Source organism: Saccopteryx leptura, chromosome 9 (assembly GCF_036850995.1).
Source record: "Saccopteryx leptura isolate mSacLep1 chromosome 9, mSacLep1_pri_phased_curated, whole genome shotgun sequence".
Taxonomy (NCBI): domain Eukaryota; kingdom Metazoa; phylum Chordata; class Mammalia; order Chiroptera; family Emballonuridae; genus Saccopteryx; species Saccopteryx leptura.
In genome coordinates this window covers 3,850,522-3,865,099 of record NC_089511.1, presented here as the reverse complement: position 1 = coordinate 3,865,099, position 14,578 = coordinate 3,850,522, and the positions used below count along the sequence as shown (strand labels likewise).

General features: G+C 60.3%; 1 protein-coding gene across 4 annotated transcripts in view; it reads left to right on the top strand.

Annotated features, from left to right (window-relative positions):
- The window catches only part of ABCC11 (ATP binding cassette subfamily C member 11), a 57,818-nt gene that overhangs the window by 35,538 nt on the left and 7,702 nt on the right, over nt 1-14,578 (top strand). For 3 of the 4 annotated variants that reach the window (XM_066349592.1, XM_066349589.1, XM_066349590.1), the window contains exons 18-24: nt 1,261-1,350; nt 3,064-3,167; nt 4,678-4,875; nt 8,575-8,801; nt 8,906-9,043; nt 10,566-10,752; nt 13,903-13,992. In XM_066349592.1, coding sequence (XP_066205689.1) covers nt 1,261-1,350; nt 3,064-3,167; nt 4,678-4,875; nt 8,575-8,801; nt 8,906-9,043; nt 10,566-10,752; nt 13,903-13,992 — 1,034 coding nt within the window. The remainder of the gene's footprint in view (nt 1-1,260; nt 1,351-3,063; nt 3,168-4,677; nt 4,876-8,574; nt 8,802-8,905; nt 9,044-10,565; nt 10,753-13,902; nt 13,993-14,578) is intronic. The other variant, XM_066349591.1, reaches the window with a different exon arrangement.

The window sequence follows — 14,578 nt, the reverse complement described above, 5'->3', positions numbered from 1 at the left end:
GCAGTGGGGGGGGGTGCAGAGGCAGAAGTAGGATGGGAGCGGTTTTGGCTGGAAATGGCATAAATGGAAAACTCTGCACTGGACTTTCATTCATCACGTGATTGTGGACGATGAAGGGACTGAAGTCAGACACGACTTGGGCCCGGTCCTCGGCGTCCGGATGCTCGTGGCCTTGCTCTCGTCTGAGACGGGGCCGCAGGACAGGAAGACCTCCCTTTTTACAAGGGAAGAGCAATTCTGGCTTTGCGCTCCGGCCCTGCTGCTTCCAAAGCTGTGTGACCTTGGCCAACCAACGTAACCTCTCTGAGCCCCCACTGGCAGAAGCGAAGAAGGGAACAGCGCCGACTTGGTGGTGCTGCCGTGGAGGTCCGATGAGGTCGGGCAGAGAGGAGCCCGGCACGGTGCCCGGCACCTTGGAGACCTCCCATCACGAAGGGCGTCTTCAACTGCGAAAGTCAGACACTGACTTGGGCAGAAGAAAAATGGGAAGGAAAGGGTGTAGATCACAGTGCGGGAAGCACGGTTGGAGCCCCAGGCCTGCGCGGACACGGGGTCTCAGGAGCGGGGGCAGGATCTATCTAAAGAGAACCCACCCGAACAAGTTCCAGCCTCGTGTTGAGTCCCAGGAGCAGCATACCTCCCCCACCCCCCAGGAGGTATGGGGCGCTGTTGTGAGAAGCAGGTGGTTGCCTGGGGACGTTCTCCGCTGTGACTTCCTGTGTTGTCGTCAGAAGCGTCCCCTGGCGCCTCTGGGTACCGGTCTCCCTGCTCTGCTCGTGGCCAAGAATCTGCCCACACTGGCGTCACCGCTGTTTCGGCGAAGTTGTCTCAGAAGCGTAGTGCTGCAAAACATTTCGCCGTCCAGTGATGGGCCAGCCAGTTGACAGAGGGGGACACAGAGAGGTTAAGCGATGGGCCTGAGGCTGCACAGGATCGTGGTGAACAACTCTGGAACCCAGCTCGCTGGTCCAAGAGCACTCCAGCTGCCTCTCCTCTACCCTCGCCTCCCCACCGAGTGCTGGGGGACTCTGGGCCCCCCAGGGTTTACTGAATAGCTGGGCATGGACACCCTTTCCAGACGCTGGAGTCTAGAGTCTTCTGTGGAAAACCTGCTGGTGGTCAGGTTTGGGGGGCACCGTGGCCAGAAGGAGAGAGAGCTGGAGGAGGCGGCAGCCAGGAGCAGGAGGCTTGGCAGGGATGCCCCTGATGCTGGAAGGAAACTGAGAGGCACACTGTGTCCTTCTCCTTCCCCTGCCCCAGGCCTGGACAATCAGCTCACCAAGAAGGAGGAGATGGAGAAAGGCTCCCTGACCTGGCGTGTCTACCACCACTACATTCAGGCAGCTGGAGGTACAGTCGGCCCGCCGCCGCACACCCGGCCTGGGGCTCTCTGGAACCAGCCCTCCCCCCTGAGGCTGGGACAGATCAGAAGGTGGGAGGTCACAGGAGGTCCAGAGGCCCGAAGGAGTCACGCCCCACACGGTTCACCTTGCACAACCGCAGCCACACTGGGTTGTAGCAGCTCTCCCTCCATGGTCGGTGCTGGGAGCTGTCTCCATAGGTCCTTGTGTCACAGTGTACCTGAGGTCTGTCTGGCCAGGTATGGTCAGACACGCAGACAGCGACACGACAGTCACGCAGGAAGAGGTTTATACTCATAGAGCCCCAGACTCAGCGGGCAGGCCATGCCATGTAGAGCCACGTTGGGGAGGCACCAGGGTTGATCAAGAGGCAGAGGTGGGGGAAGGGAGAGGACAGCCCAGAACCCTTACTGGGGTTTTCATGGGAAAGAATGGGAAAGGCAGGGCAGGCACACTGAGTGAGCTTAGGATCGGATGCTTTGAATCATTTCAATGCGGGGGGGAGAGGAGCTCTGGGTGATAGGAGTGTTCCCAGTGGTTTGGTGCCTGGCCTTTGGGAAATTCCAGGCAGGGGGGGGATATTGGCTTGGTGTGTGAGTGTGAACAATGAGATAGTTGGCAGGGTGGGCTGTGAGCGGGCTGGTGTGCGTATCCAAAGTGCGTGCACGGGAGTTGCTGGCCATCCCTAGGGACGAACTGACCTGGGGAAGGGCTGTCTCTCCTGGACCAAAGTCCCCATGCCCAAAGCATCAGGACACCAGACACGAGAAAATACATTTCACGCAGGACCCTGCATTTCGGCATAATTCAAAGCGCATAATTGAAAGCTGTGAAATCCACTGAGTTGAATTCATAGCGGCCCCGAGGGGAACAGACTAGAGTGGGAACTCTCAGCCTCGCTGCCTGTCAGAACCCGGGGACACTTTTACCTGGACGGTAGTCAAGTGCAGTCCTGGAGACGGTGGCCACTCGAAGTGTCAGAGCGCTGGCTCTCTGAAGTGGTGCAGGTCGCCCCACCCATACCCATGTCGCTGTACAATATCAGACAAACGTGCCATAGCCAAGCACAGGATTCTGCGGGTTTTTTTTTTGTTTTTTTTTGAGTCACTTAAGAGATTTCTGAGAGTCACTCTGACTCTGGGACAACTTTTTACTCTTCGCTGACGTGGGTGCTGACCCTGTGTCAGGTGCCCCCTGACCCCTCGGAGACTCAGTAAATGGGGACAGGAGTTCCCGACTCAGAGATAATGCACGAGCTTTAGTGCCGTGCCCGGCACGTCGCACACGAGGGGACGCACCACGCACGAGGCGGCTGGGGTTCTTCTGAAAACCGCACGCCTGGGACCTGTGTAAGGAACTCCCTTCTCTAGGACACGGCTGGGGTGCCAGACACTGGGCGTGGGTGCCGGACCCGTGTCACCTCGTGCCGACTTCAGGGCAGGCCTGGAGGCTGGCAGGGCTGCCGTCACCACCTCACAGCTGAGGAAGTAGAAGGTCACTGTCCTTTGGGACCTTGCTCAGGGTCACGTGGTTTGAAAGTAGCACAGCCAGGATTTGAACTCAGGGCTTTCTGACCTCAGAAGCCAGTTCTTTCGTTCCCTTTGGGGTGTCCAAGGCGGATGGATGTGGGTCAGGGGGAGCGAAGGGCCAGGGGTAGACGCACAGCTTTGTCCACAGGGTCCCCTCTCCTCTCCTTCCCCAGGGTACGTGGTCTCTGCCTCGGTTTTCCTTCTCATGGTGGCCTTCGTCCTGCTCCTGACCTTCAACACGTGGTGGCTGAGCCACTGGCTGGGGCAGGGCTCCGGGGTGAGTGCCCCGGTGGGCGGGGCGCATTGCTGTGGGCGCGCGGCGTGGGGTGGCTTCTCTCGAGGATCAGAGCACGGGCTGGGAATGGTGCCCACGGCCGGCCCAGGGCCTGCCCCGCCGAGAGGGCACCGGGCGCCAGGGAGCACCTGCGGGCGCCGGGCTTCCGTGGCTCCCCCATCCCGGCTCTGACCAGCGTTCCCAGAACGAGCTGTCACCCTGCCGTCTTCCGGGGTCAACACCACGGGGTTTCTGTCCCCAGACAGCTCCCGGGGTGCTCTCCTTTCTCCTTTGCCCTCGCTCTGCGTGACTCAGAGCAGGCCCCGCCGCGGAGGGGGTGAGGGCGGGCGGGAGGCCACAGGGAAGGTCCACGTGCTGAACTCGGTGAGGGCCGGGGAGGCAGGGCTTCTGCAGCCGCGGCCGCGGGCAGGGAAAGAGCTGAGTGCCAAGCCATTCTGACCGGCGTGGAGACGAGCTGGGCACTTTAGAGGGAGAACAAGGGAGCAGGGAAGGCGGTGGCCCCTTTGAATCCGGTCAGAGAAGTGAGACCTACAGGGGGGAGGTGGGTCCAGGCCCTGCGGGGGGGGGGGCGGGGAGGTGGGTCCAGGCCCTGCGGGGGGGGGGGAGGTGGGTCCAGGCCCTGCGGGGGGGGGGGAGGTGGGTCCAGGCCCTGCGGGGGGGGGAGGTGGGTCCAGGCCCTGCGGGGGGGGGGGGGTCCAGGCCCTGGGGGGGGGGGTCGGGTCCAGGCCCTCGGGGGGGTGTCGGGTCCAGAAGGCTGTGTCTTCAGGGTCCTGAAGTTAAGAGTCTACCCTCCCGCAGACACTGCCAGGCGGGGGCGCCATCCTTGCAACGGTTACATTCCAAGGGGATGGTTCTCAGGTCCGAGAGAGAGAGAGAGAGAGAGAGAGAGAGAGAGAGAGAGAGAGAGAGAGAGAGAGGTGTGCTTCTGACTTGTCCTAGACACAGACTCACTGTCCAGAGCCCTTTGTAGACCCGGAGCAGGAAAGGGCACTCGGGACGGGCCAGGGGTCGGCTAGGACCCTCGTCACCTCTCCACAGCAGCGCTTGAGCTTTCTCAGCAAGCGTTTTAACTGAGGGGCTGCCCCCCCCCCACATGCCTTAAGCCGCTAGAGTCCACGTGGGAGTCTGGCTTCGTCCTATAGGCACGTGCAGTTTATAATGTAATTTCCAGCCCCTCTCTCCGACTTGCAGAATGGGGGGTGGGGTGGCGGAAGGTTCCAGTGTGTGCTCATGGCTCGGGGTCTCCTGGTGACCAGCCCCCACCCTGAGGCCAGCCCCAGCCCCCTGCCACGTCCTTGCCTACAAAGACTCTCCCATTGCTCCAGAGACTTCGAGGGTCTTCGAAGCCACGTATCAGAACAAAAGATGCTCCTCGCTCCCCAGCGTTTAGGAAACCCCACGGGTTCTAGGATCGCTGTGCCAAGAACGGGGTGTGGGGGGCACAGACCCCGTCTACATGCGGCCACCCCCCATCCCCCACTCTCTCTTGAAGACCAACAGCAGCCAAGCGAGCAACGGAACCGCCGACGACCCGGGGGACATACTGGACAACCCTCTCCTGTCCTGGTACGAAATGGTGTTCGGCCTCAGCCTCCTGGCATTGACCTGCCTGGGGGTCTGCTCCTCGGCGGTGTTCACCGCGGTCACGAGGAGGGCGTCCACCGCGCTGCACAACAAGCTCTTCAGCAAGGTACGGGCCTGGCGCCCGCGGAGCCTGACCTGGCCCCGTTTTCTCTTCTTTTTAAATTATACCAGACTCTCCTTTTTGAGCAGTTTCTGGTTTCAGAAAGACGGATTGGGAAGGATACGGGTCCTCGCACGCCCCTCACCACCCCCGCCTTCTCCTGTTAGCAACATGTCACATTGGTGAGGGGTATCTGTTACCACGGATGAGCCCAGATGGACCTACTGTTGTTGTTGTTGTTATTATTATTATTATTATTATTATTATTTTAATCTGTATTTTTCTGAAGTGAGAAGCGGGGAGGCAGAGAGACAGACTCCTGCATATGCCTGAATGGATCCACCCGGCATGCCCACCAGGGGGCAATGCTCTGTCCATCTGGGGTGTTGCTCCATTGCAACCAGAGCCATTCTAGCACCTGAGGCAGAGGCCATGGAGCCATCCTCAGTGCCCAGGCCAACTTTGCTCCAATGGAGTCTTGGCTGAGGGAGGGGAAGAGAGAGACAGAGAGGAAGGAGAGGGGGAGGGGTGGAGAAGCAGATGGGCACCTCTCCTGTGTGTCCTGGCCGGGAATCAAACCCGAGACTTCCACATGCCAAGCCAAAGCTCTACCACTGAGCCAACCGGCCAGGGTCCTTCTATTATTAACTGAAGTCCACAGTCCACCCTTGGTGTCGTATGTCTGTTTACAGTCTCCACGGTATTTCCTTTCCCCGAGTGTCCCACCACTGCAGGTGGACACTGTCGCCAGGTGGATACGGGCAGGCCGGAGAGGTTGTACTGAAGCTCCCTGCGGCTGGGGGTGTGGTCTGACCCTCCAGAGTCCCTCACGGGGGGGGTCGATGGTCGTAGGGAGCCTGGCCTCTGTTAGCTGTGCACTCTCCCAATAGAGTTGCTTGCAATGGCCCTGCGTCCCCCGATAGTATCCTCACGTTTCTGCGTGAGAAACTGGGTGTCCTGGTCAGAACACCACTTGTCCATGGTATCGCGCTGCTGTGCTATACAGCAACACTGTGGGAACATGGCTGCCCTCTCTCACGTATCAGTTATCAGCGTGTGTCCGGTTCTGTGGTGGGCGCTGGGCTCACGGCGGTGAGTGCACAGTGCAGATGTGGTTTGGGCCGCCGTGGCCTTACGATCGACGGAGGGTGACGGACAAGAAAGTGGGTTGTTTTGGTGCAGTGTGCAAAGTTCCCCCCCCCCCCGAGATGTGGGCACACCGGGCGGGAAGAACGCAAGAGGCGCCTTACCTCGGCATGGGCGGGTGACGAGAAGACGGGAGTCCAGGAAGGCTTCTTGGAGGAAGGGGCCTCTGCTAAGACCTGAAAGAGAAATCGGAGTTAGCCAGTGTGAGATTAGGCGGTGAACAGAAGCAGAGTGCGTGCGGGGACTTGGGTGGAGCTCAGGGGGGCTGGGGCTCCGAGGGTCAGGTGGGGGCTGTCAGGCGGGGAGGAGGGTGCCCATCACGCGCGCAGAACAAATGCGCACTGTGTCGACATTAAGAGTGTGCGTGTTGGAGGGTGCCCCAGAGGCATTTCCCCACGTGGCAGGCAAGCACAGTGGCGTGGCGGGGGACGGAGATTCTCCCCCAGGCCTGGCTCTTGTTCCCGCCCGGCCTGTGATGGTGGCACCCTCTGGACGGAGTCTGGGGCTCTGCCTCCACACCTCGAGATTCCAGACATATCAGTGTCCAGGCCTCAAAATAACTACTCGTATTTTAATGTTGAGACAGTATCTCATCTTAAAAATATTTTCTGTCTAGTTTTTCCTTGGCTTTCTTGATTTTAAAGTTGCCTTTGTAGTTCTAAATAACCACAAGGAAAGGACAAATCTCCGAGGAAATTGGCTCAACTGTGAAAACAATAAACAAAAACAGGTTTTTGTTTTTTGTAATTTTCCGAAGTGAGAAGCGGGGAGGCAGAGAGACAGACTCCTGCATGTGCCCAACTGGGATCCACCCGGCATGCCCACCAGGGGGCAATGCTCTGCCCATCTGGGTCGTTGCGGCCAGAGCCATTCTAGTGCCTGAGGCAGAGGCCATGGAGCCATCCTCAGCGCCCAGGCCAACTTTGTTCCAATGGAGCCTTGGCTGCGGCAGGGGGGGGAGGGACACAACAGAGAGGAAGGAGGGGGGGGGTGGAGAAGCAGATGGGCGCTTCTCCTGTGTGCCCTGGCCAGAATTGAACTGGGGACTTCCATGCACCAGGCTGACACTCTACCACTGAACCAACTGGCCAGGGCAAAAACAGGTTGTTTTGATACTAAAGAGGCAACCAGAAAGCCTTGCCCTGCGTCCCCGCCTTCCCCACCCTCTGTCCCCAGCACTGAGGGACGGAGGGCTCCCACAAAGCTGGCTCCCCCACCACAGGGGAACTCAGCTCCACTCCAGCCCCTCTCTCCCTGTCCCCCCCACCCCCCCCCCCACCTCCTGCCGGTACCCATGGGCGCTAAGGGCCCTGGAGGGGACGGTCCTTTTGCTCCTTGGTGCCTCCAAGTGATTATGACAGTTCTTCCTGCCTTTGCTCACACATGTGACAGAGTCCGCAGATTAGATGAAAGAGAACTGGAGGCAGAAAAGGCAAGAAAGCTCGTGATCGGGCCCCTCCTGAGAGAGCGTGTGTATGTCGGTGAGCCGTACCCGGTCCGCTGAATCCGGCAGCAGGTGCCGCACGGCACACGTCCTGACTCAGATGATTACTGTTTAGGAGGCACCCTAAGGCACTTCCTTCCCCGCACTCCTGTTCCGTTCCTTTCTCGAGTTTTGCTGGCTACAGAGGCTGCTAACTTCTATTTGTGGCTTTTCCTGCCGTCAAGACTTGACGAAGGCGTTTGGTCGGCTGGTCCCCAGGTTAGCACTGGGAGCCTTCAGAAACGCTCTGTGGAGCCCGTGGCTGTGCTGGGGTTGGGGCGGGTGGCCTTGGGAGGCCCGGTGTGGCCGTGGTGTCACCATTAACAACTGGGGTGACTGTGAGCAGATCAGTAAGCCGCTGTCCCTCCTCTGGGCTTCGGTCTCCGTGTCCGTCAAGGGGACGCTGGACCGGATGCCATGGTGAGAGTGAAACGCGCTTCACACTCTTCAAAGGGCCTCCCGCCCACGGCTTTCAGAGAGCAAGCCGGGAATCCGCCCTGGAGGAGGGGCCGTCGTGGTGGAATGCCACCCGAGACGGCAAGTCGCGTGGCATCGCGGTGGAATCGCCCTTGCTGAGCTCGGGTGATCTTGAGTGAACAGGGTCCCGTCACGGGAAATAGTAAGAGCTAGCAATAACAGACTGAGTCCCTGGGGGTTCTGTTCCCAGCTTTCTGTATATTACCTCCTTCCTTCCCTTCCCCCCTCCCCTCCAGCCCTCCCTTCCTCCATAAATAACAGCTTTATTGAGATGCAACCCACAGAACCTTTACACGTATTTCAGTGTAGGCACAGAGTTATACGCGCGTCACCACCATCCTGTGAAGCGTGATCGCCATCCCCCTCCCACGAACGAGGATGCTGGGACTCAGAGGAGTTAAGTACTTTGCCCGAGGTCACCCAGCAGTAGGTGGAGAAGTCGGAGCAGATTGACCCCGGAGTCCGAGCTGTGAACCGGGGCTCCACACCGCCTCTCCCGGACGCGGCCCTGCCCGCCAGGCTGCGCCCCGCCCCTCTCCGGAGCGTCAGGGCCGGGCACGTCCCAGCGAGGCCGGTCATGTCCCCTCCTGTCCCCCCAGGTCTCCCGCTATCCCATGAGCTTCTTCGACACGACCCCCGCCGGCCGGCTCCTGAACTGCTTCACGGGGGACCTGGACGAGCTGGACCAGTTACTGCCCATCGTGGCCGAAGCTTTCCTGCTGCTGTTCCTGGTGGTGATCGTCACCCTGGTCATCTCCAGCGTGGTGTCCCCCTTCATCCTGCTGATAGGCGTGGGCATCATCGTCGTCTCCCTCGTCTTCTACACGTGCGTGGGTTCTTCCGCGAGGTGGGGGTTTGAGGCTGGGCGCAGCCGGGACCCGGGTGGGCCGCGTCACCGCCCCGCCCTCCGCCCCGCCCTCCCCGCCGCAGGAACTTCAAGAGGGCCAGCAACGTGCTCAAGAGGCTGGAGAACTACAGCCGCTCCTCCCTGTTCTCCCACATCCTCACCGCGCTGCGCGGCCTCAGCTCCATCCACGTCTACGGGAAGACCCACCACTTCGTCAGCGAGTGGGTGCGGCCGTGTCAGCGTGGTGGGACCGGGGTGGGGGCGGGGGGAGCGGGAGCGGAGCCCCGAGACCGGTGTCCTCTGCAGAAGGGTCAGAGAGGACCTCGCTTTACCCCGTGTATTTCTCTGAGCCTCCAGCCTCCTCTGGGAGACCACACCTATGAGAAAATGAAAATAACGTGTGCGTGACACAGAAAATGACTGTGACCCCGACACCCCTATGGGTGGAGCACACCTCTATTAATATAATTTATAGAAAGAAGTAGCCCTGGGTCAGCACTTTTTTTTTCTTTTAAGAGAGTGAGAGAGATAGAGAGATACAGACAGACAGGAAGGGAGAGAGATGAGAAGCATCAGTTCTTTGTTGTGGCTCCTTAGTTCATTGATTGCTTTCTCATATGTGCCATGACTGGGGGGCTACAGCTGAGCAAATGACCCCTTGCTCAAGCCGCAACCTTGGGCTCAAGCCAGCGGCCATGGGGTGATGTCAGTGATCCCACACTCAAGCCAGGGACCTCAGGGTTTTGAACCTGGGACCTCAGCATCCCAGATCAGCACTCTATCCACTGCGCCACCGCCTGGTCAGGCAGGTCAGCGCTTTTTCCATGTTTTCTTTTTTCTTTCATTTCTAAACAGGTATCTCATTTTCATAAAATAAGAAGGAACAGAGCTTTCTAAATAACAAATTTCCTTTACTATTCGTACCCATGGGTTTGCCTTCCACCCGGTTGTTGAAACAACTCGCAGTGATGGTTGTGGGGCTGCACGGTGCCAGAGAGACTAGCTACATGGAAAGACCATCGGACGTGGTCTGCACGGACGGACACCAGGCCCGCAGTCTGGTGGAAGATGGGAGACAGGGCTGTAATGACCCAGGCGTGACTCTGACAGACAGACAGCACAGGGAAGCAGACAGAATGCCAGAAGAGTTCAGAGGGGAGCGAGGTGGTCTGCTGGAGGGGTCAGGGAAGGCTCCCAGGGGGAGGTGGCGTCTGAGCTGCCCTCTGAGCCCAGTCAGGTGTGGGCATGGGAGAGGGTATGTGCTTGGTGAGTTGGTACAGTGGGTCGACCATGGCACCCGCTCTCTGGGACTGTGCAGACATCGGGGGTCCCTGAGCGATGCTTTCGTGCAGTCAACACTGAGAGCCTCTCAGGGGCTCAGCACCTGCAGGGGACACACAGCAGTGAGCTAGGCAGACTCAGCCCCCCGCTCGGAGGTGGACAGGGAGGGGTCCCTGCCTCTGCTCACGCACAGATCCCGGTGCTGGTTCGCTCTGCTTGGCCCAGGGAGGGTCACGTACCCACCCCTGAACCAGTCCCAGGGCCGGGTCGTTCAGAGTCGACTCCTCGGTCTGGGGTCGGGTCAACTCCACGGCTGAGAGAGGGGGAGGGGAGGAATGCCCCCAGAGGAAAGTCAGGTTGTGCTGGAGGCGGCGGGGAGCTGGACGCTGGAGGAAGCACCCCGAGTGGCCCCTGGGGAACCGTGACCGACGTGTGGCTTTCGGGCCGTCCTTTCTCCCTCAGGTTTAAAAAGCTGACCGACATGCAGAGTAACTACATACTGATGTTTCTGTCTGCCAACCGGTGGGTGGCCTTGAGGGTGGAGCTCATCACCAACCTGGTGACCTTGGCCGTGGCCTTGTTTGTGGCTTTCGACAATTCCTCTACCTCCCATTCCTATAAAGCCATGGTCATCAGCGTCATCCTGCAGGTGAGGAGGGGTGCAGGCGGCAGGCTCCATCTGTGGCCCGCAGGGGGGGCCCACGGGCTCCCCTTACACCTTGGGCTTGGGCCACTCGTCACCTCAGGAGCCACGCGCGTGGCCTTCTGAAGTTGCCTGTTTCCTTGTCACCTCTGAGCTGGGAAGTCTGTATTTAAAGGCAGTGATTGGGGTCACAGAATACTGGAGTTGAAGGGGAACCTGCAGACAACAGAGCCCTACCCTCTTCTGTGCAGGTGGGGAAACTGAGGCCCAGAGAGGGGAAGGAGTTGTTGGAACGGACAGGGCGTTAGAGCCAGAGGCAGAGCACTGACCCCTCGGTGGCCTGGCTGGAGTCACCTTCCTGTTCATACGCTGGCCCAGCTGTCTAACTTCTCTGAGTGATCTGGGAGGCTGGTGACAAGGGAGGGGTCCCAGTCCTTGCAGGCTTGCTCAGCCTGGGCCCATTGCAGAGCGTGGAGTCAGGTCCAGGCTGGGTGGGGTCTGGGAATCCAGTTTTAAAGACAGGCTGCCTAGGGGGGGTCCCGATGAGGTAGTGCGCGTTCCCCCGGGGTGCTGGGGGGAGGGGCACTGCCTGGTCGAGGTCCACGTCCCCAGACTCCACAGAAGGGCTGTCCCTGCGGGGCTGTGAGGCCAGAGGCCGGCCCCTCAGCCCCCAACCCCTGCCCGGGAACCCTGGCTGCATGTCCCAGGGTCCCCCTCCCCTGGAGCGGTGGCTAACCGTTCTCTGCTCGCATGACTCTCTCTCTAACTGGCTTTACAGCCGTGTGCCCCAACACTGACGCCTGCCCTTGAGTGAGAAAAGGCTGCTGCTCCTGGTGAGCCCGCAGCAGTGCCTGTCTGCACACATACCTCCTCTCCCACGTCCCCGGGGGCAGGACCCACGGAGGCACAGACCCTGCAGGCGGCTGGGCGGTGTGCACCCTCAGACAGCCGGCTGGTGTGGCTGTCGTGCGGTTTACTGGGAGCCGGGCCCGAGCCGGCGCTGAGCCAGACACATGCTGGGGCTTGCTCCATTGCGTCCTCGCCGTGGGCCACGGGCCACGGGCCACGGGCCACAGCGAAGTGGTTAAGCCTGTGTGGTCCGGGGCGTGCAGGCTCAGCCCGGGCTCTGCCACCACGAGCAGGGCGACTCTGGGAAAGCATATTATCCTCCTCGTGCCTAGGACTTCCCACCTGTACAAGGGGGATAATAAATCACAGACTGGTGAGGCATGTGTGCAAACATGGGGGTCAGTGCGCGGTGAACACCCAGGATAAACGCTCCATGAGTGGGAGCTGTTCCCGTCCCTGACTTACACGGAGGAAACGGGGGGCTTGAGAGTTCGTGTCCCCACGAGTGAGCGACAGGTGTGTCCGTTCTCTCTGCCTCTCTCTGACACACAGTCCTGCCTACACACACACACACTCACACACACACTCACACACACACACACACTCACATACACACACACACTCACATACACTCACACACTCACACACACTCACACACACACTCACACACTCACACTCACATACACTCACACACTCACTCACACACACTCACACACACACACTCACACACAGACACACTCACACTCACATACACTCACACACACACACTCAGACACACTCACACACACTCACATACACTCACACACTCACACTCACACTCACTCACATACACTCACACACTCAGACACACTCAGACACACTCACACACACATACTTACACTCACTCACACACACACTCACACACACACACTCACACTCACTCACACACACACTCACACACACACACTCACACACACACACACTCACAGACACACTCACACACTCAGACACACTCACACACACACACACATACACTCACACACACACACTCACACTCACTCACTCACATTCACACACACACACTCACACTCACTCACACACACACTCACACACACACACTCACACACACACCAGTGCACAGTTGCTCCAGCGCCTTCCAGAACGCTGCGGGAGGTGCCGCACAATGGGGACCCGAGTCACTGAGGCCAGAAGCTGCCCTGGCTGATGGCAGGACAGAGGTTGTCCTGAGCCAGTGCAGGGGAGGGTGGCAGGGCCCCTGTCTCCCGAGTGCTGTGTGCACACAGGTCTCCCTGGCCTCTGTCACCCCGGGAGCTAACGAGGGACTCTGCCCGGAGGCCTGACTTGGCTGCAGAACACAAGTGTTCTGCTCCGTGTCAGCCGGCCCGGCCCCATCTGTGTCCAGGGTAACGACTCCCAGCCTGCCCCCCCTCCGTCCACCTCAGAACCCTTCCCGTCCGCCTTCCACCCTCTCGGTGGAGTGAGCTCCGGGCTCAGGGCTCCTCACGCCACTGCCTTGTCGGACCCCCGGGGGCTCCCTGCCGCCGTCACGCACCAAGTCTGAGCCCCAGGCCCCCACACTCGGCCCCGTGACCCCAGCACGCACGCTCTCCTCTGGTCGAATGCACCTCGCTGACTTCACGCACCCTGCAGCTCCCAGGGGTTCTGTGCACGTCACTTCCTCTTTCTGGGCCCCGGTGTCCTCATCTGTGGTGCCTGCAATTCCTGGGAGTCCCTGAGACGCCTCTTAGCCTGGGCTCCCCTGCGGGCGGGCGGACCCTGAGGACTTGGGTGCAGGCAGATGATTTGGAAATGTTTCTGGGAAACGGGACAGAGTGGGCAGAACGGTGCCAGGGAAGGAGGGACCCCACCGTGAGAGTGTGTCGTTCAGACCACGGTTCCAGGTCACCGGCGCTTGACTCGACTGGGGTCCCCTGAGAAGCGTGTAGGGTGCTCCCAGGGCTGTCCCCCGAAGGCTGAGAGACAGGTGCCTTCATCAACCAGCTGCTTTCCCAGATCGGTCAGGGTTGCACCCAGGGGGCTCCCCCTGCTGGTTCCGGGCTTCTCTGGGCATCGAGGTGCACTGAGGGGGCATGTCAGTGGGAGTCTCGCCCAGGGCTGCCCCGTACAGCTGCCCCAAACTCGGGAGCGGACTTAGGGGCACCGGAGAGGGGTGCTCCTTTCTGTGGGAAACTCTAGGTCTGAGGAGCGCTCGGGGAAGGGGGTGGCAGTGAACGGTTTCCAGAAACGTGGAGGGCCCGGGTCCACGCCCGGGCAGCCAGTTGACGGGCCGTGTCACCTCCCTCCCAGCTGGCAATCAACTTCCAGGCCATGGTCCGGAAGGGCTCGGAGGTGGAGGCCCACTTCACGGCGGCGGAGAGGATCCGGCAGTACATGAAGGTGGGTCAGGCGCTGTATCCGTGGCGAGCCAGGGCCCGGCTTCTGCAGCCTCCGCGGGTCCCCAGGGGCTCCGAGCTCTCCCAGGGGGCCACCAGAGCTCTGGGTGTCCCTCCCCACCCTGCGCCTGCTACATCCCCCACCCTGCAGCCTTCGCGGGTCCCCAGGGGCTCCAGAGCTCTCCCAGGGGGCCACCAGAGCTCTGGGTGTCCCTCCCCACCCTGCGCCTGCTACGTCCCCCACCCTGCAGCCTCCGCGGGTCCCCAGGGGCTCCAGAGCTCTCCCAGGGGGCCACCAGAGCGCTGGGTGTCCCTCCCCACCCTGCGCCTGCTACGTCCCCCACCCTGCAGCCTCCGCGGGTCCCCAGGGGCTCCGGAGCTCTCCCAGGGGGCCACCAGAGCGCTGGGTGTCCCTCCCCTCCCTGCGCCTGCTACGTCCCCCACCCTGCAAGTCTCCCACCCCTGTCGGCTCATTTGGACTGATCTCTCCACGTGCCAGTGTTCCTGGGTGTAGAAGGAATAACCTTCCCATTTTTAGGATTTAGAAGGTCACCCAAGCCTAATAATTAATAGTAATAATAGTAATAGTG